At 46.5% G+C, this 18,892-nt stretch overlaps 1 protein-coding gene across 1 annotated transcript in view; it reads right to left on the bottom strand.

Moving 5' to 3' along the window:
- Window positions 1-18,892, bottom strand: part of LOC106613471 (C3 and PZP-like alpha-2-macroglobulin domain-containing protein 8) — a 44,214-nt gene that overhangs the window by 1,757 nt on the left and 23,565 nt on the right. The window contains exons 28-42 of the mRNA XM_045687515.2: window positions 15,047-15,203; window positions 14,847-14,921; window positions 13,235-13,400; window positions 12,997-13,083; window positions 12,731-12,867; window positions 12,317-12,472; window positions 11,611-11,673; window positions 8,726-8,979; window positions 8,520-8,607; window positions 6,087-6,161; window positions 5,871-5,976; window positions 5,482-5,592; window positions 4,252-4,464; window positions 2,551-2,625; window positions 597-786 (exon numbers count right to left, since the gene is read on the bottom strand). Coding sequence (XP_045543471.1) covers window positions 597-786; window positions 2,551-2,625; window positions 4,252-4,464; window positions 5,482-5,592; window positions 5,871-5,976; window positions 6,087-6,161; window positions 8,520-8,607; window positions 8,726-8,979; window positions 11,611-11,673; window positions 12,317-12,472; window positions 12,731-12,867; window positions 12,997-13,083; window positions 13,235-13,400; window positions 14,847-14,921; window positions 15,047-15,203 — 1,953 coding nt within the window. The remainder of the gene's footprint in view (window positions 1-596; window positions 787-2,550; window positions 2,626-4,251; window positions 4,465-5,481; window positions 5,593-5,870; window positions 5,977-6,086; window positions 6,162-8,519; window positions 8,608-8,725; window positions 8,980-11,610; window positions 11,674-12,316; window positions 12,473-12,730; window positions 12,868-12,996; window positions 13,084-13,234; window positions 13,401-14,846; window positions 14,922-15,046; window positions 15,204-18,892) is intronic.

The raw sequence follows: 18,892 nt of genomic DNA, 5'->3' as shown, positions 1-18,892 counted from the left end.
CACTGTAACGTTACTGCATGATTGTAGCGGGTTTACTAACGCGTTAGTTCTATTAGCTATTTTGACTATGACTTTGCTTTAGCTAATATGGTGACAATGATGTAGGCTGTGTGTAGCGGTTATGATATGGTTTGGCTTGGATAGGTTTTGTCGTCTGGCCACATATATCTGATTTGAAGTCCACAAGTGAAGTGAAAAGGTGAGAGGAGGAGAGCGCATAGATGCTAGAAGGAATATAATGTGGCTGCTATGAAAGTGAACTGTGTTTACGCATGATCAGGGGTGTATTCCGTTGAAAAACTTTTCTTAAATGGAAGAAAACGGAACAGGGATTAACATACCTGAATTTGTCCAATAAAAAAACTTGTTTGCAACTTAAAGCACAAGCATTTCGCTATGTATGTGACCAATAACATTTGATTTGACGTAGAGGTATCTGAATACACTTTGTTATTACAGAGGAAATAGACTGAAACAGGTTTGAAGTTACAAAGTCACAGTTGAGTTAATTTCAAGTCCTATCCACATTACCATTGTGTTAACAGTTCCAACTCAGTGTTGTTGTGCAAACAGAGGGAGAGGTCAGAGGGCCATACCATTGCTCATGGGTGTCCTTTGTGTCCAGTGTGGGTAGCTGGCTATCTGATGGACTGTCCTGCTCTCCGCCCTGCTCCCCTGCCGCCAGCTCAAAGTGGTCCTCCCCCTCCGCAGCGAAGGGTTCTGAGTCTGGGTCATACTCATAGGAGTAGTAGGACACCTCAGCCATGGAACCCTGCTCTTCCTCACCTACAGCATAAGAGAGAGGGACAGAGAGAGGGACAGAGAGAGGGGAGGAGGGATGTTGAAAAAAATATAAATAATAAAGATATGAGACAGTTGTTCACACACATTGTTTTTGAGAGAACACTAGTTTTGGCTAAAAAGTCAAGGGGTATAACAGTATGTTTCCACAGAGAATCTACCAAAAATGAGTTAATTGTACAAAGTGGCCAGTAGGGGTCACTATGTCCTTTAAAAGTTCAGCCTCATGTAAAGCACTGCATGCACATTGCTCCTTTTGGAAATCATATATTTCAGATGACTACACACACTACATTCCATTTATTTTAACCAGTCTCTTAAACATAGTGTTTTGTTGAATTAATCGTGCACTCAGCTCTGATGCTGTTTCACCACTAAGGGAGGAACTGATTCCAAAGTCTCAATGTTTTCACTAAATCTGTTGAGAATGCTGTCAGATTCTTGGCACACAAAATCACATCCATCACAATCTACCTAACCTAATGCTCAGTGTAGCTCAGGTCAACAACATATGATAGCTCAGAATGACAGTTTGCACAATGTTCATTGTGTGTAATAATCTGGTTTGATACATGTTTTCTGTACGTGTGTACCGCACTAGAGTTTTAATGGCATTCCTGTGGTGAGGTGTCTTCCAATGTGAAGCATCAGTATTTGTACTGAGGAGACCTTTGACCTTTGTGGAACTCCATTACAGCTACTGTGACCTGCAGGCTGGGATCAAGTCAGCGCAGGCATAGGCCACATCAAACACACGCACGCACGGTCTTGAGCCTACTCTATATCACAGCCACGATCCCTGCTACACACCAACATAAAGAACGATATATCTGACCAGGAGATCAGTAACAAGTTATTTCAGCATGACATCTAAGTGAACCCTGTGGTGGAGCAACACATATCACCTTTAAGAAAAACGATCCACCTAAGTGAAGCCTATACTTCTGTTTATCTGAATGTGAGTAGCCTGTTGACGTGATCCGCTGAGGACTCAGTGCTCTACTTCCCCCTCTCCTCACCTTTCCTGCAGACTGGGACAAGTCCCAACAGCCCCCAGCACACTGCAGGCAGACAGAGTGATCAGACCTGGAGGACAGGAGGGAAGGAAGGGCAGGGGCTCTCATCTACACCTCTAGCTCTTCTACAACACTGATCAAACGCCTTAGACTTATTTTTACCTATAAAAATGATCAAACTCTTTATAAGCCAGAAGAAGCAGATGCATGTTGGTGGACATATACTTTACAGTGGGTGTAGGGTAGAGCAAACTATTGGAGGCAGTCTGTATGTGAATGTTCTCAGAGGGTTGCATGTGTATAGTCTGAGCTGGAGTAAGCTCCAATCCCTCATACAATACAGATCAATGGATACATGCAGATATACATTTACAGTGGGGACAGTAGAGGTCTGGTCCTCCTCTGTCAGGTGTGTATACAGTGTCTTGAGAGTGGGAACAGAGCAGAGCAGGGTTCCCTACAGTATGAACCGCCTAACACGCCTGCACATGTCAGCGCAAGCTTCACTCAGAGGTGATCTGCCTGAACTCTCCAGCCCCTGCCTTTGGCTGGCACTCACAACACACACTCCTCAATTCTCACACACACTCCCTCCTGCAGCTGGGAACGGCTGGCGTCCAATGTGAGACAGGGGTGGGGGAGGTGTAGAGAGAGGAAAAGAGAGAGTGGTGTGTGAGTGTGTGTCTGTATGAGTGTGTGTGAGTGTGAGTGCTTTGCCTGGCACTGTATTTACCTTTGTGTACAGGCACAGGAGCTTGCCCTGGTTCCTCGCCTGTTGCAGTCTCTCCGTCCTCCGTGGTGGATTCCGCTGTGTCAACAAAGACACAACACAATGACAACAAGCCAGTGTTACACGGACCACATATTAAACTGTACGGTTACAGTACAAGTGTGATATCTTTTCCTGTATTTCCAACTTGGGTGCATATCTCTAAATCACCCATACACAAACAAGCGACATTAGGAAGGTCTAAACATGTATCCGTTCCTTCTGATAATCTACTGTATGAAACATTTGGCACAGGCAGCCTAGTGTTCCCACACAGGTTTTGTCTGTGTCTTTTCCCAATCCGCTCCACAACAAGAAGGCTCCTTTGTTGTTGGTCTGTGCGTCGGAAAGGAATGTGACAGGGTTTTCAAAGGCCTGGACAAAAGCACTCTGTCATTTGGGGTGCCCTGTAATATAGCAGCGCTGGGAAGCTCTCCTCACAAACTTCATCCAGCCTGCACCTGAACAGCTGTTACCACAGCCACACACACACACCACCCCTTCTTCTCCTACTTTTTGTGTGTGTGTGTGTGTGTGTGTGTGTGTGTGTGTGTGTGTGTGTGTGTGTGTGTGTGATAGATTATGTGCATGCTGGGCTGCCCTGCACCCTCTTCCAGCACATCCTCTCTTCAATTCCTCAAAGGGTGTTTCTAATAATCAAAACATTTTGGAGACATATTTTCGGTGGATGTAATGTTTGACTATGAAATAAATAATGTTTTAGCTCTTCAATGTGTGGCAGCTGACTGATAAATTAGAGCCACATGTCAGCCTGGCTGGCAGAGACACTGGGAGGGGTTCAGAGCCTGGCTGGGAGGGGTTCAGAGCCTGGCTGGTAGAGACACTGGGAGGGGTTCAGAGCCTGGCTGGTAGAGACACTGGGAGGGGTTCAGAGCCTGGCTGGTAGAGACACTGGGAGGGGTTCAGAGCCTGGCTGGCAGAGACACTGGGAGGGGTTCAGAGCCTGGCTGGTAGAGACACTGGGAGGGGTTCAGAGCCTGGCTGGCAGAGACACTGGGAGGGGTTCAGAGCCTGGCTGGCAGAGACACTGGGAGGGGTTCAGAGCCTGGCTGGTAGAGACACTGGGAGGGGTTCAGAGCCTGGCTGGTAGAGACACTGGGATGGGTTCAGAGCCTGGCTGGTAGAGACACTGGGATGGGTTCAGAGCCTGGCTGGCAGAGACACTGGGATGGGTTCAGAGCCTGGCTGGTAGAGACACTGGGAGGGGTTCAGAGCCTGGCTGGCAGAGACACTGGGATGGGTTCAGAGCCTGGCTGGTAGAGACACTGGGAGGGGTTCAAAGCCTGGCTGGTAGAGACACTGGGAGGGGTTCAGAGCCTGGCTGGTAGAGACACTGGGATGGGTTCAGAGCCTGGCTGGTAGAGACACTGGGATGGGTTCAGAGCCTGGCTGGTAGAGACACTGGGAGGGGTTCAGAGCCTGGCTGGTAGAGACACTGGGTGGGGTTCAGAGCCTGGCTGTGTTAGGAACAGTCAGTGGGTGTGGGGGCACAGCTGTAGCAGCTTTTAATTAATTCCTTCCCGAGGATGAATTCACATCAAAGTCATGAATTGATTAATTGGCCATTACTGTCATTAAGGTTTTTTCAACTCATTAACTTAATTTCAAATGGAATGGAGCCCATCCCTGGTAGAGAAGTCTTACTCTGAGGACACTGGGACATAAGCACTTGTTCTATGCGGGTCCCGTTGCGGCAGGCAAAGACCTCCATCTGGCACTGGTTCTGGTAGAGATGTCCGTCTGAGCCACACACCAGCTCTCCGTCGTAGCCACAGTCCCTGTAGCAGGTGCAACGCTCAAACCTCTCCTCCTCCAGACAGCCAAACACCTTGTTACATTGGTTCCCCTGGACAAAGCCTGGGTCAGAGGAAACACACAGGACAGGATCTTTTGCATTTTTCTAACAATGTTTATCAACATTGTGTGACTTTAGTTGTTACATTTAACCATCATAATAGAGCTCATCAGCTTGTCGCCCTAAAAAACAGAAATGAGTTACCTCTGGTTCGTTCAGCCATTCCTATGGGGGACATGAATGGGGAAAGAATAGGGTTTTGGGATAAACGCCCAAAATAAGGTCTGAGGTAAATACTAGTGCTTTATGTGCTTTTTTTGGTTACATAAACGCTTCAAAATTCACAAAACGTGATGCTAGCTGATGCAGATTATCATAGACCAAAATGTATACAATTTCTTAAGCCTGTGTTTACCACAGACCTTATTTTCTACGTTTATCCAGTGCCCACATGGGAAAGGGTAGGAAAAAGAGAATACATATTTCATAGGAAGGAAAGTTGAGAGAGAGAGAAGAAAGAGTGTGTGAGAGGATGTGTGTGTTGATGAGAGCGGTTCCCCAGGGTTCGAGCATGGTCTTGGTTCCAGCTGCACGGGGTCCCAGCCCCTCAGCCTCTCTCTCTTTGCCACTCTCTCAGCCAGGCCGGCAAAACACAGTGCCAACACACACAGGGTCATCCACTCATCACCACGGTGACAGAGGCAAACTTCGCCATTTGTTGTAGCAACATCGGTCCTCGCTAATGAGACAGTGTGTGTGTGTGTGGTTGTGTCTCGCTGAAACGAAAACACTCGGCTCGGCACGATGACAACCGGGGCCAGTGGGCATTCCTGTGTGGGCCTGCTTTTCTGTTTCTTCTCTTTCCAATACCGGCCCGTGCCAATAACAATTTAGGCACGACACACACGCTCTTAGAAAGCATAGGGACAGGGAGGTTTACAGAGGAGCCCCGTGAGACATGTCACACTTTCACTCTCTCTCTCTTAGCTAAGCTTCATGGGCACTAACACAAATATAATGGCGTAGATCCATTGATGGAAATACAGTAGAGTGTTGTAACTTGGTGGTGTAACTCTTACCTATCCACTGGTTGGTTGAACTCTCCACCTCGTTGCACGTGGTGCCATCACACAGCTCGCGGGCCAGTGGACTGCTCTCGCTCACGTTGTAGAAACGGGTGGCCTCAAACGCTGTGGAGAGAGAGAGAGAGAGAGAGAGAGAGAGAGAGAGAGAGAGAGAGAGAGAGAGAGAGAGAGAGAGAGACAAACACACACGCACAAAGTTTGTATGTGGTGGATGCACCTCTCTCTCCACAAAACAACGCTGTCTCTATATTTTAAACCACATACTATTGAATTCCAATTTCCTCTGAGAGAAGGCTGTCGGTAAATCATACTAAATCATTGTGAAGATGGAGGAGGGTTTCCCTGCTCGCAAAGTGAGCATATTCATAACATCAGAGGCACACCTGGTTCGTAGTAGTCGTACACCTTGACTGGAACAGGCGCTGTCTTGCCCACTATGTACTGCCTGACAGCCTGGAAGGCCACACACGTCATACACTGACTGGAGATCTGTGTGGTGGGAAAACACAGAGACAGGTCAAATGTTAACCAGTTAGAATTGATCACACAGTACAGGACACCACAGCTATAAACAGATCACAATGGTGATATACTGGTACCTCATCAAAGTAGAAGAGGACCTTCCTTCCGTCCACTTCATACCTCTTCAGACCAACCCTCTTGTCCATCAGCAGCTGTTTGATGAGAAAAGGGGCGAGGATAGGGATCAGTACATATTCTAATCTACAATTAACCAAACATTCAATAACATCCCTTTCAACAAACACTATTATACAGTTCAGAACCACTGTCAAAGCCTTTTAGTTAAAAGGGTTAAATATAAAGCTTTTTTGTTGTCTCACTGGTAAGTGAGTATTCTGGTGACTGCATTTCAGCCTAGTTGTACAGTAGGTAGGTCAAGTCTGTTTACAAGCTGAAGAGAGGGAGCCAGAGACAGCTTCCAATAACAGTATCAGTGTCTATGAGGGAGTTGCTGTTTACAGCGTAAGGGGTTGGGTGTTGGGGGGAGCATGGGGGCACGGGTGTTAATTCCTCCCACAGGGCTCTCTAGAAGGTGGCAGTCCTACGGACAGATGAAGTTTATGAGGTGCTCAGCCTGAGCTGGCGCCACTGGGACACACACACACACACACACACACAGAGTTCGGTAGAGAGTAATAGAGTGTGTGTGTCTGTGTGTGAGTAGGCTGTGTGTTGGCTGTGTTGTTTGACAATAACTATAATTATAGTAACAACTTGAAATGTATTCCATTCACCTTCTCTTAGCACTTAAAGTAAAATAAAATAGGTAGCATAGTTAATGTGAGGCATTTTGTTCCATTCAGCTCAGCCCCATTATACTGATAAAAGAGCCATAGAGACATAAGCCAAAGTGTGTTGTGTAATCAGTCCAAGTAACATTGATGAAAACAACAACACATGACTGCATAAGCGAGGCTCCATCTCGTAAAGTGAGGAATGCTGCTGGTCAAGGCAGTCAGGCAGTCGTAAGGCAGGGAGGCTAGCAGGGGTGGCTCTGTAAACCTAGCTTGTTAGCCACTAAACAACACAGGTCAGCACTGACTCCCTCAAGTCTCAGGGAGCTAGTGTGTGTGTGATATCTCCCCCCAGGTAGGTAGGTCTTTATAAAGGATAGCTGGAGACTGTGGCCCATAACTCTGCAGTAATGGGGGAGATAAGCATTTGATGAGTGCCTGGGGAGGTGACCTCAACTAACCCCTCCCTAAGATGGCTGCCATGGGTCCCTCTCCCCTAGCTCTCAGAGGGGGGGTAGTTGGGATAAACAGTGGCAACCCCCTGCCCTGGCGGCTGGGTTTTAGGCCAAGAGAGGGTAGGTGCCCCCTGCCCTGGCTCCCTGTGGAGCCCCAGAGACACAGTAATGAACACTGGGCCAGAGTTGGCCCTCATCCAGACAACACTACAGTCCTTAAACACTGCAGTAAAAATACTCTCTCAATAGTGATTACCCCACTGCTTCATAAACACACACACGTAGATCCAGTCGACCCAGTTCTGGCTATGTCTGCCAAGAGTTACAGCACACTCACATGAAAAAATACTAAAGTGTATACTATGGTAGGAATACTATAGTATTCACTTTAGTGTTTTTGGAGATTTTACTGTAGTATATAGTAGTATTTATTGCAGTATACTGTATTATCTACAGTTTATTATAGTAAAAATTCCTCTCCTTGAGGAAACCTACTGGACAAATAGTAAAAGAGCAAATGTTCCATAACCTGTAGGTAGATAGGACTGGGGTTTCTATAACCACAGGGAACACAATATACTGCATGGTCTATACTTGGCATGTAGGGTTCTCACTTACAGGTGGCACAAATTGGGATATGGAGGAGGGGAATGCGCAGGGTATATACAAATAAATACTATAGTATTTACTATAGTTAAAAAAAAGTAGTTACTACAGTGTTTTTTTTGTCAGTAATGGGATGCAATGGAGTTTACATTGTGTGTGTGTGTGTGTGTGTGTGTGTGTGTGTGTGTGTGTGTGTGTGTGTGTGTGTGTGTGTGTGTGTGTGTGTGTGTGTGTGTGTGTGTGTGTGTGTGTGTGTGGAAGAAGTTAAGCTACACCAAAGCTAACCTTAAGAAAAAAAATAAGTTACTTTGAAAAACTACTTCACTACATCCAAACTACTTCGTGGTAAATAATCATATCTAAATCTGAAATATCATAGACTACAAGTTGCAAGAACTGATCACTCTGGAGTAAAGGTTTAATTTAGCCTATTAAACACAAAAACTATGTTTCAAGTGAGAATTAGGAAGCCGAAAAAGAAAATAAATTCTTGCCCACTTCACCTGATCAATACCACGCCACACCGCCTCCTCTGAAATGGCCTTCAGATTTGAGTCGTGTCTGTCTGTCTGTCTGTCTGTCTGTCTGTCTGTCTGTCTGTCTGTCTGTCTGTCTGTCTGTCTGTCTGTCTGTCTGTCTGTCTGTCTGTCTGTCTGTCTGTCTGTCTGTCTGTCTGTCTGACATTGTAACGTGTGTGTGTATGTTAATATCCTACCCTCTCCAAGCTTTCCACATCAGCACGGAAACCTGAGAGCAGAGGGACCTCCAAGACAGCCATGTTGGAAGAACCTGAGTGGAGCCACCTGAAGAGAGAAACAAAGTTAGATGCTAAGCTAAATGCTAGCAGAACTAGGCCAACTACCAGACTAAATGCTAGCTAGGCTAAAGGCTGCTGCACTGAGCCGACTGTCTCTGCCCTACCTGGCGCAGGCTTCCAGGGTGATGCGGTAGTCCAGGTTGTCTTGGTGAGCTGCGGGGTCTTCATCATCGGTGGCCGCCCGGCGTTTGCGGCTCAGCTCTGAGCGGTTGTCGGCACGGGAACGGGAGCGAGGGCTAGGGTGGCGGGGGGAGGGTGGTGCTGCCGGGTGCCGCTCCTGCCTGGGTTCTTTCAGGTCCACCTTGAGCTGGAAGGCTGGCTTGGCCAAGGGGTCAGGCACGTTGTAGGATACATCAATCTGAGGAGAGAATGGTCCACCACCCAAAGGACATCCAGTTCATTTAACACAACTGGTGGAAGCATTGGAGTCAACATGGGTCAGCATCACTGTGGAATGCTTTTGACAACTTGTAGTCCACTCCAGATAAATTGAGCCTGTTCTGAGGGCAAAAGGGGTGCAACGCAATATTAGGACGGTGTTCCTAATGTTTTGTACACTCAGTGTATACAGTGCATTTGGAAAGTATTCAGACCCCTTCCCTTTTCCACATTTTGATACGTTAAAGCCTTATTCTAAAATTGATTTTTTTTTTATTGTCTGCACACAATACCCCATAATAACAAAGCGAAAACAGGTTTTGAGAAATTGTAGTTAATTTATATTTTTAAAAACAACAGAAATATCTCATTTACATAAGTATTCAGACCCTTTGCTATAAAACTGGAAATTGAGCTCAGGTGCATCCTGTTTCCATTGATCATCCTTGAGATGTCTCTACAACTTGATTGGAGTCCACCTGTGGTAAATTCAATTGATAGGACATGATTTGGAATGGCACACACCTGTCTATATAAGGTCCCACAGTTGACAGTGCATGTCAGAGCAAACACTAAGCCATGAGGTCGAATTAATTGACCATAGAGCCCCGAGACAGGATTGTGTCGAGGAATAGATCTGGGGAAAGGTACCAAAAAATGTCTGCAGTATTGAAGGTCCACAAGAACACAGTGGCCTCCATCATTCTTACATGGAAGAAGTTTGGAACCACCAAGACTCTTCCTAGAGCTGTCCGCCTGGCCAAACTGAGCAATCAGGGGAGAAGGGCCTTGGTCAGGGAGGTGACCAATAACTCAATGGTCACTCTGACAGCGCTCCAGAGTTCCTCTTTGCAGAAGGGAGAACCTTCCAGAAGGACAACCATCTCTGCAGCACTCCACCAATCAGGTTTTTATGGTAGAGTGGCCAGACGGAAGACACTCCTCAGTAAAAGGCACATGACAGCCCGCTTGGAGTTTGCCAAAAAGTACCTAAAGACTCTCAGACCACGAGATACAAGATTCTCTGGTCTGATTAAACCAAGATTGAACTCATTGGCCAGAATGCCAAGCGTCACGTCTGGAGGAAACCTGGCACCATCCCTACGGTGAAGCACCGTGGTGGCAGCATCATGCTATGGGGATGTTTTTCAGTGGCAGGGAATGGGAGACTAGTCAAGATCTAGGGAAAGATGAACGGAGCAAAGTACAGAGAGATCCTTGATGAAAACCTGCTCCAGAGTGTTCAGGATCTCAGACTGGGGTGAAGGTTCACCTTCCAACAGGACAACGGCCCTAAGCACACAGACAAGACAACGCAGGAGTGGCTTCGGGACAAGACTCTGAATGCCCAGCCAGAGCCTGGACTTGAACCCGATCTAACATCTCTGGAGACCTGAAAATAGCTGTGCAGAGACGCTCCCCATCCAACCTGACAGTGCTTTAGAGGATCTGCAGAGAAGAATGGGAGAAACTACCCAAATACAGGTGTGCCAAGCTTGTAGCATCATACCCAAGAAGACTGCAGGCTGTAATCACTGCCAAAGGTGCTTCAACAAAGTACTGAGTAAAGGGTCTGAATTCTGTAAATGTGATATTTCAGTTTTACATTTTTATAAATATGCAAAAATGTCTAAAAACCTGTTTTTGCTTCAGCATTATGGGGTATTGTGTGTAGATTGATAAGGGGAAAAAAAGACAATCCATTTTAGAATAAGGCTGTAACATAACAAAATGTGGAAAAAGTCAATACTTTCCAAATGCACTGTATGCTCGGCCATGAAAACCAACTGATATTTACTCCTGAAGTGTTGAACTGCTGCACCCTCTATAACCACTGTGATAATTATTTGACCCTGCTGGTTATCTATGAGCATTTGAATGTCTTGAAGAATGATCTGGCCTTAATGGCCTTGTACTCTTATAATCTCCACCTGGCACAGCCAGAAGAGGACTGGCCACCCCTCGGAGCCTGGTTCCTCTCTAGGTTTCTTCCTAGGTTCCTGCCTTTCTAGGAAGTTTCTTAGCCACTGTGCTTCTGCATCTGTATTTATTGGTCTTTGGTTTTAGGTTGGGTTTCTATAGCACTTGGTGACAAATTGCTTTATAAAATACATTTGATTGATTGATATATACATATATATAAATGCAGCATTACAACAGTAGTAATACACATAAGCTTTATGTGCTTTTTTAAAGGATCCAAAAACTGTTCAGTGTTATCTGAAGGACCACCAGCATAATGATCACCTGTCATGTGAAGAGGGATAAGGTTGACACACTCTTCTAAACATGCAGCAGAGGAGAGGAGAGAAGAAGAGAGGAGGAACTGGCCCCCCAAGAAGTTGTTTATGCACCCTGGCCTCAAAGAGCCTTTTGTTTTTAGTGACAAGGTACAGCAAAACAGCATCCTATCCAGGGGGTCAGTGTTATTGAGGAACGAACAGTCCCCGCTGAACAACTGCCTAAGTTTTACCAGATCATTCCAATTTACAGTCAGGAATTTGGGCATTAGAGCAATGAGTCATGGGAATGGACTGGCTTTTCCCCTCTGGCGGATTCTCAGTGTGACTGAAGGATAGAATGATAGAAGAGGAGATCAGTAGTAACATACCTGCATTAGACAGCAGCCCTCGCCTTTAGCACTGACAAACAGCCCTGTGGGAATACTGGGGATCTAGACAGAGCGAGAGGAGAAAAAAATGGGGTTGAGAGAGAGAGAGAAAGAAGGGGGGTGGGGTGAGAGACACTTATCAAGTGAATTAATGCTGTAGACCCAAGCAGTAGCAGTCAAATAGCCTGGCCACTAACCAGCACAGCTAAATTACCCCCAATTAAACTGACAGAGCTAATTACAGCAGAGAATTACATGCCCGGCAGAGGGAACAAAAGTTCAAGCCTTCACCTGAGCTACTCCCTCACTGTGACTGATTGGCAGGTGCTTGGGAATGAGAAGGAAATGTAGACGAACAGCCTGAAAACACTCACTGGTTCATTCACTGGGAAACATATTCCATTGCTCTTAGATAGAGTCTTATTGTCATCTTCAACTGAATTGACTTTGTGGATGTTATTTAAGGTACCTTTCATCATTGAAAACGGACAATTGTGCAACTTGAGTTTCTGTGTGTAGTGTGTATCTTGGTCCAGTAGGAGTCTCTTCACTACCTGAGAAAGAGCGTTTACCTCAGAAAGAAGATGTCCTTAGAAACAGATCTAGGATCAGATTACCTTCCTCCAATCCTAACCTTAACTATTAAAGGAAAAACCATAACTGACCTTACATTAGAGTCTAGTGGCAATGTGGCACTACTCCTTACCGAGGCGCTCTGCAGCATCTTTTGGTTGTCGCGGTGCAGTTCAAAGCTCTCCTGGAAGTCCAGGTTGGTAGAGGCCAGAGAGATGGTGAGGTTGACTCCTCCCACGTACGACAGGATGGCGTACTCGGACAACGCCTGAAGAGCTACACACGTGTCCTAGGAGAGTGGATGGACAGACAGTTATTAGGAGGCTTTGGACACTGACTGACCAATTACCAGTTGTTTCAAATAGACCTTGGTGAGACAGTTCTCTCTTCTAAAAGAGATTATCAGGCTAACCTGGTAAAACCTGGTCAAATAAAACCACATTTGGCCACTTAAAAAACACAATACATATGGGAGAGATGCATCTGGGAGAATACTTTAGACTAAGAGACTGAGAGGCTCTGGTTCTCCAGGGTTTGTGAGGTGTACCTGTGTGGAGGAGAAGCCCCCGAGGGCGTTCCTCTGTTGGGAGAGCCACTTGACCACAGGCAGGGCGGAGGCCACGTCACCCAGCAGGGCGTAGGTCAGCAGGCCGTATGCTGTCATCTCCACCTCCGCTGACACCACTGGGACACGGAGGAGACTATTAGCGTACAAACACTAGACAGCCACACTAACACTAAAAGTCCCGATCTGAGAACAGAATCATCCGTCATAGAGGACAGTCAGGCTGTGGCCTGACAGTGTGTGTCTACCTGACTGAGAAAGACCGTCACTAAAGCCCATGAAGGTGGCCTCATCTGTCACCGTGCTGCCAGTCAGACTCCAGTGGGTGAAGCCGTCTGATTGAAAGAGGAGAGAAGTAACAGAAAGAAGGAAATGGAGAGAGACGAAAGTGTAAGAAACAGGATGAGGGAGAACAGTGGGTTAGTCATGTCAGCTTAGTGTTTCATACGAATTGGTAGGCAACCAAGCTTCCTAACAGCTGAGTACCTTGTGTGATGGCCATGTGGTTGAGGCGTCGGAGGGCGAGGGAAGCGTAGGGGCTTCGTAACAGGGCCAGGGCGTAGGCAGACAGGGCTGTGGTGTAAGGGTCGTCAGCTGTGTATGTGTTACTCTCCAGGAAACCCTTCGCCTTGGCCACAGCAGTCTTCTCCTCCTGGGGAAGAGTACACATATTTATTTAAATAGACATAAACACAGGTGCGCTAACACATGTCACACATATGTGTGTACAGAGACCAAACCTTCGTATGAGTGATGGATACACCTCTCTCCACAACTCCGTCCATCCCTCCGTATTCATCTTTCACTTAAGTCCGGCATATTTGATCTTTGCTGAGTGTTCAAGATCAGTCCTGTTCCAACTCATACTCCCCAACTCAGATGTGCTGCTTATCAAAAGGCAAATAAACATCGACTTTGCCATTAAAGGCAGGAGCTTTTCCAGATGTGCGCAAATGAGAGACCTCAACAGCCACTCACTTTAATCTGCCGAGTTACCTTTTAATTAACTGAATTTGGAAGGAAGAAGGAGTTTTGCTTTGATGTCAAGTATCCCTTTTCAGTTGGTATCAGTTTTAGAGGCCTGATTCTCCAGAGAGCCCTTCAGGATAGATAGGGAAGGATAGGAAGACTGGAAGAGGAGGGGGGTTTGGTGAAGGAGGAGGGAAATGGATGGAAGGGGAACTAGAGGGAAGAACTACCTTGTGAATACTTTGCGAAGAGCTGTGCCTGAATGAACAGAGAGCTGACACAATAACAATCTGGATTTTAACATCGGTATTGGCAACACACTCAATGTAGGACAAAGCATAAACATTACATGGACTCAGTCACTGTACACATAAACAGCAACATTCTTCTGCAACAATGACTTTGGCAGATAAAGATCATTCCACACTTGGCCCTAAAATAAGGACACTGCTACCTTTCAATAGCCAAAGATCTCTTTTTACTAGAGCGATCATGACGGTGATCAAACTGCCAGTGTGGCCTTTGGGTTGCTTCAATGCACACTGGAGAGAGTTCAACAGGTCGGTGAGCACGTCGTCAAGGGTTCAGCACCAGGGTAAGAGCATGGCGAGGTGACAGGAATGTGGCCGGGGTGTACTACCTTTCACAGGCATCCTTGTCTCTGCATGTCCTCCTCATAAATCTCTTGAAGCAGTCAGCCAGGGATTAGATATTAAATTACAGCCACTGGAGCATAACAAAAATGAATGGGCTCTGTGCCAGGACATCCATATTTCCAACTGATGGGAATGTACCGGCACACACAGTCACACACACAGTCACACACACGTGCACACACACACACACACACACACACACACACACACACACACACACACACACACACACACACACACACACACACACACACACACACACACAACCTATATCTGGGTGAGAGAGAGAGCTGTATTTACAAAAGTCTGGTATTAGGTCTGAGCCTGAAAGTTTAATTGAAAGTCCAATTTACACTAACATATGAACGTCAGGTTAAGAGTCGCCCCTTGAGGAATGCTGTGCTAAATAATACTGTTTGGGAGGTGAGGGTGTTTAATGGGCGAGGTCATGGTCCCCCCACTGATCCTCTTACCTCTGAAGTTATTCCTGTCTCCAGGAGGGCTGCAACCACGTACGCCGTCAACGAGATCTTTCCATGGATTCCTCCCTTTAGATGGAGAATAACACTGGTTAATGGTGCTTATGAAAACACGCACGCACGCACGCAGGCACGCACGCACGCACACACACACACACACACACACACACACACACACACACACACACACACACCTGCAAGTCTTTGTTGAGGATGCGTCCCATGGCGGGGAAAGAGCCCTCCTCTCTCTGGTGGTTGATGAGCCAGGCCTTGGCAGCTTGCAGCTCCTCTGGGTCAATGAAGATGAACCCACGAGACTGAGCAAAGGATTTCAACACAAACGCTGTCAGCCTGCAGAGGAGAGAGGAAGAGGGAAGAGACAGAGACAGAGACAGAGAGAGAGAGAGAGAGAGAGAGAGAGAGAGAGAGAGAGAGGGGGAGGGATTGGGTCTCTTTCAAGCATGTGCTGACATATCTTTCCAAAATACTTAGCAAACTTCATATCGGAGTTCACATAAACCATTTGAATGGGGTGAAATATTCCCTAACCAGTCACACCTTTTAAATCTCTCAACAGCAACAGGGATGAGTGAGATGGCAGCTGATACATGCCAAACTACACAGCACGTCATGCTGAGAAGATCAAACTACATCAAAATCCTGTCAGGCAAAAACAGACTAACTGACAGAGAGGGGGTTGGAGGGAGAGCAGATGAAGATGAAAGAGGGGAAGATGGAGGAGGAGTGGGAAAAGCGCATATTGCCACCACAGGATACAGCAGCTGTTCCGTCTCAAGAACAAGGAATTTCACAAAACAAAATCAAGTATGTTTCTGCATGCCGGAATATCCCATAAGCATTCTGAACTTATACAAACAGCCATCGCCAGGGTTGGCATTCCTAATCTCCAGCAACAGTGTGTGACCTGTAGTTTCTGAACTGGAATCACAGCGGGAATCACAGAGAAGAACTCAAGACCCACAGAGAGGCCCAATGGTGATGACTGAGGGACCTGGCTAGGCTAATAAACACACGTTCATACATAAACAACTGCCCTTCAGTAACCCCTGCACACAACGGCCACTGCTCTTCAATTACAGACTGGCATTCCATTACTGCATCCTCCCCAGAGCAACCAAGTGATGAGGCAAGCTGCTTACCATAAAAAGGTGAAATAAATAAATAAACCATGTGTGTTTTTCCCCCAAACATACATTTGGGCTGTAACTGAAGGAACAAACCAAGAGAGTAAGAAAAAATGCTCTCCCATAAACCACGGTACTAAATCTTCCCTTGCTGGGCCCTGGAAGCTATGTCTCCCCAGAGAGCCAGCAGGGATGGAGTCTTAAGCCGGCAGGAATTTTTATAATGTTAAGTAATATTGTGTCACCGGCTTTAACTGCCAGGCCCCAGGGAGAGGTGCTGGGTAGCGTATAGATGATTTAGTGTGTGAGGAAACGACAGAGACAGGGCTGCTTCCTCCACTCTGGCCCGCTGAAGTCCCTCCCTCCGGGCTTCCACTCCCCTTGTATTGCAGTTTGGGGAGGTTGTTGACATGTTTTTCTGGAGAGCACACAGAGGTCATTCAGAACAGCACACTGGATCTGGATCCTGCAACGTCAATGCAAGTTGAAACCAAGGTTTTTATAACTGCCTACAGGAACGACCGAGACTTACTGACAAATACGGCCCATGTTAACAACTCCACAACATGATAACTTCCCTGGCTACTGGTTATTTTGATGCAGGTTTTATAAACATATTTATTGTTTGAGTAGCAGTTGTAAAACGTCGGTCATATGAAGTCCAAATAGACAGAGGTTTTCTATAGAAGTCCAAAACAGAAGATTTTTGATCTTCAAAGTAAAGACAGTCAAAATTATAGTTTCTCAAAGTCAAAATGATAGTTAAAGTTCCTTAAAGTCTTCAAAGGCAGCAGATGACCCTGGTTCTCACACAGTTCTTACTGCAGTCAGTTTTAGTTTGAATGAATGACAGAGTGCTCTGTTTGTGGTAAAACCACATGGACACACACACACCAGGGCTTCCATGGCAGTGTGTGAGAGGGGAGAGAAAGGGTTACCACATCCAAGCACAGAACAATAACAACCATTCTCCATTTCAACATGTAAACATCTATCAATTCAGCACCCAGTTATCTAAGATCTGGCTTGATAAAAACACAAAATTCCTGCTATAATCACCCAATGTTTGGCATTGGAGTGGAAATAGATAGTTTAACAACACTATAGATCAGTTCTCTCCATCTCCGCTATCCAATCCACTCTAGCCCCACTGCCAGATCAATCTCATTCACAGGGAAATGCCTTGCCAGCCTCAACACGTCCCCTGTGTATCTAATCAGGCACCACTAACATAGTCCTGAAAACCAGACCCTAGGAGCATTTGAAAATTGTGGGAGGCAACGCGGATATCTAGAGTGACTACCAATAACAGACCCACAGTGTGGAGCTGTGGAGCCCTCCATCGGGCTGCATATTTACCCCAGGCCAGGGTATTAAGTAGGCTACGGGGTTTGAGGGGGTGGAGGGTGGTGATGGTGGGGGTTCTGCAGATTACAGCAGCATGTGGCTCTCATTGGATCCAGACGGAGACAGGTATGCAAGCGATGCCGGAAGAGGGGCTGCCACGTCCGCTCCAGGCCCCACCACAACACCCCCACCTCCAGTCCCGCAAAGATATGTTGATATATCCCAACACCACCCCCCTAAACACACACACACACCAGTGGTATCTGCATCTGCCTGAGAGGCAAGCAGGGGTTAGTGATGAGAACCAGCCCCTCCTCATCCTCAGCTCTGTGCCCCGAGGTCCTGTTCAACCCACAGGGACAGATACAGAGACCAGAGCAGAGCAGAGCAAATTACAGTAGAGCAGCGTAGAGCAGAGCAGAGTAGAGTAGACCAGAGCTGAGTAGAGCAGAGCAGAGTAGAGTAGAGTAAAGTAGACCAGAGCTGAGTAGAGTAGAGTAGACCAGAGCTGAGTAGAGTAGAGCAGAGTAGAGTAGACCAGAGTAGAGCAGTGTAGAGCAGGGCAGAGTAGAGTAGAGCAGAGTAGAGTAGACCAGAGTACAGTAGAGAAGAGCAGAGTAGACCAGAGTAGAGTAGACCAGAGTAGAGTAGACCAGAATAGAGTAGAGCAGAGTAGAGTAGACCAGAGTAGAGTAGAGCAGAGTAGAGTAGAGTAGAATAGACCAGAGTAGAGTAGACCAGAGTAGAGCAGTGTAGAGCAGTGTAGAGCAGGGTAGAGTAGAGCAGGGTAGAGTAGAGCAGAGTAGAGCAGAGTAGAAAAGAGTAGAGTAGAGTAGACCAGAGTAGAGTAGAGCAGAGTAGAGTAGACCAGAGTAGAGTAGAGCAGAGTAGAGAACAGTAGAGTAGAGTAGAGTAGAGCAGAGCAGAGTAGAGAAGAGTAGAGCAGGGCTAAGTGCCTTGGCATCACCCAGACCCAGCATTAGCCTATGGAGACATTACTGCCTGTGTCATTATGTACAATCTTTTCATTAGGCCCTGCAATTTCCGCTTAGATACAATTTACAACTGGAATACATTAACACTGCATTAAGAACGCTGTTTACCTGCCCATAAATGACCTGAACGAATGACTAACTCTGGAGGCCAAACAAAAGGTGGGTTGTTCTGACATATAAACACCAAGCTGATGGATTAATAAAGTGTTTGTTGCTACAGGTTTACATAAGGTTCAACATCTGTGTCCTGCCATGTGGCCTGTGGCTCCAAAACCGACGCTTACACTATTATGACCGTTACACTTCATATCTTCTTAATATCCTCTTCCCGCATATGGAGGTTTCAAGGGTTTTCATGGAAAAGTTGAATGATATTACCAATTACACCAGAGCAGTGATTCAATTGTTTTGGACAAGACATGCCCTAGTTCCAGTTTCTAGGGCATGTCGAAAGTCAAAATGCTTTTTTCGTTAAATGGCCTAGAGCCTAGCAAGCTCCTGTGTTTCCAGTGGTAGTAGGGGTCTGAGGAGGAGATTGGGGGGGGGGGGGGGG

Source organism: Salmo salar, chromosome 10 (genome assembly GCF_965601325.2).
Source record: "Salmo salar chromosome 10, fSalSal1, whole genome shotgun sequence".
In the NCBI taxonomy this organism is placed as follows: domain Eukaryota; kingdom Metazoa; phylum Chordata; class Actinopteri; order Salmoniformes; family Salmonidae; genus Salmo; species Salmo salar.
This window is presented reverse-complemented; position numbering and strand designations above follow the sequence as displayed.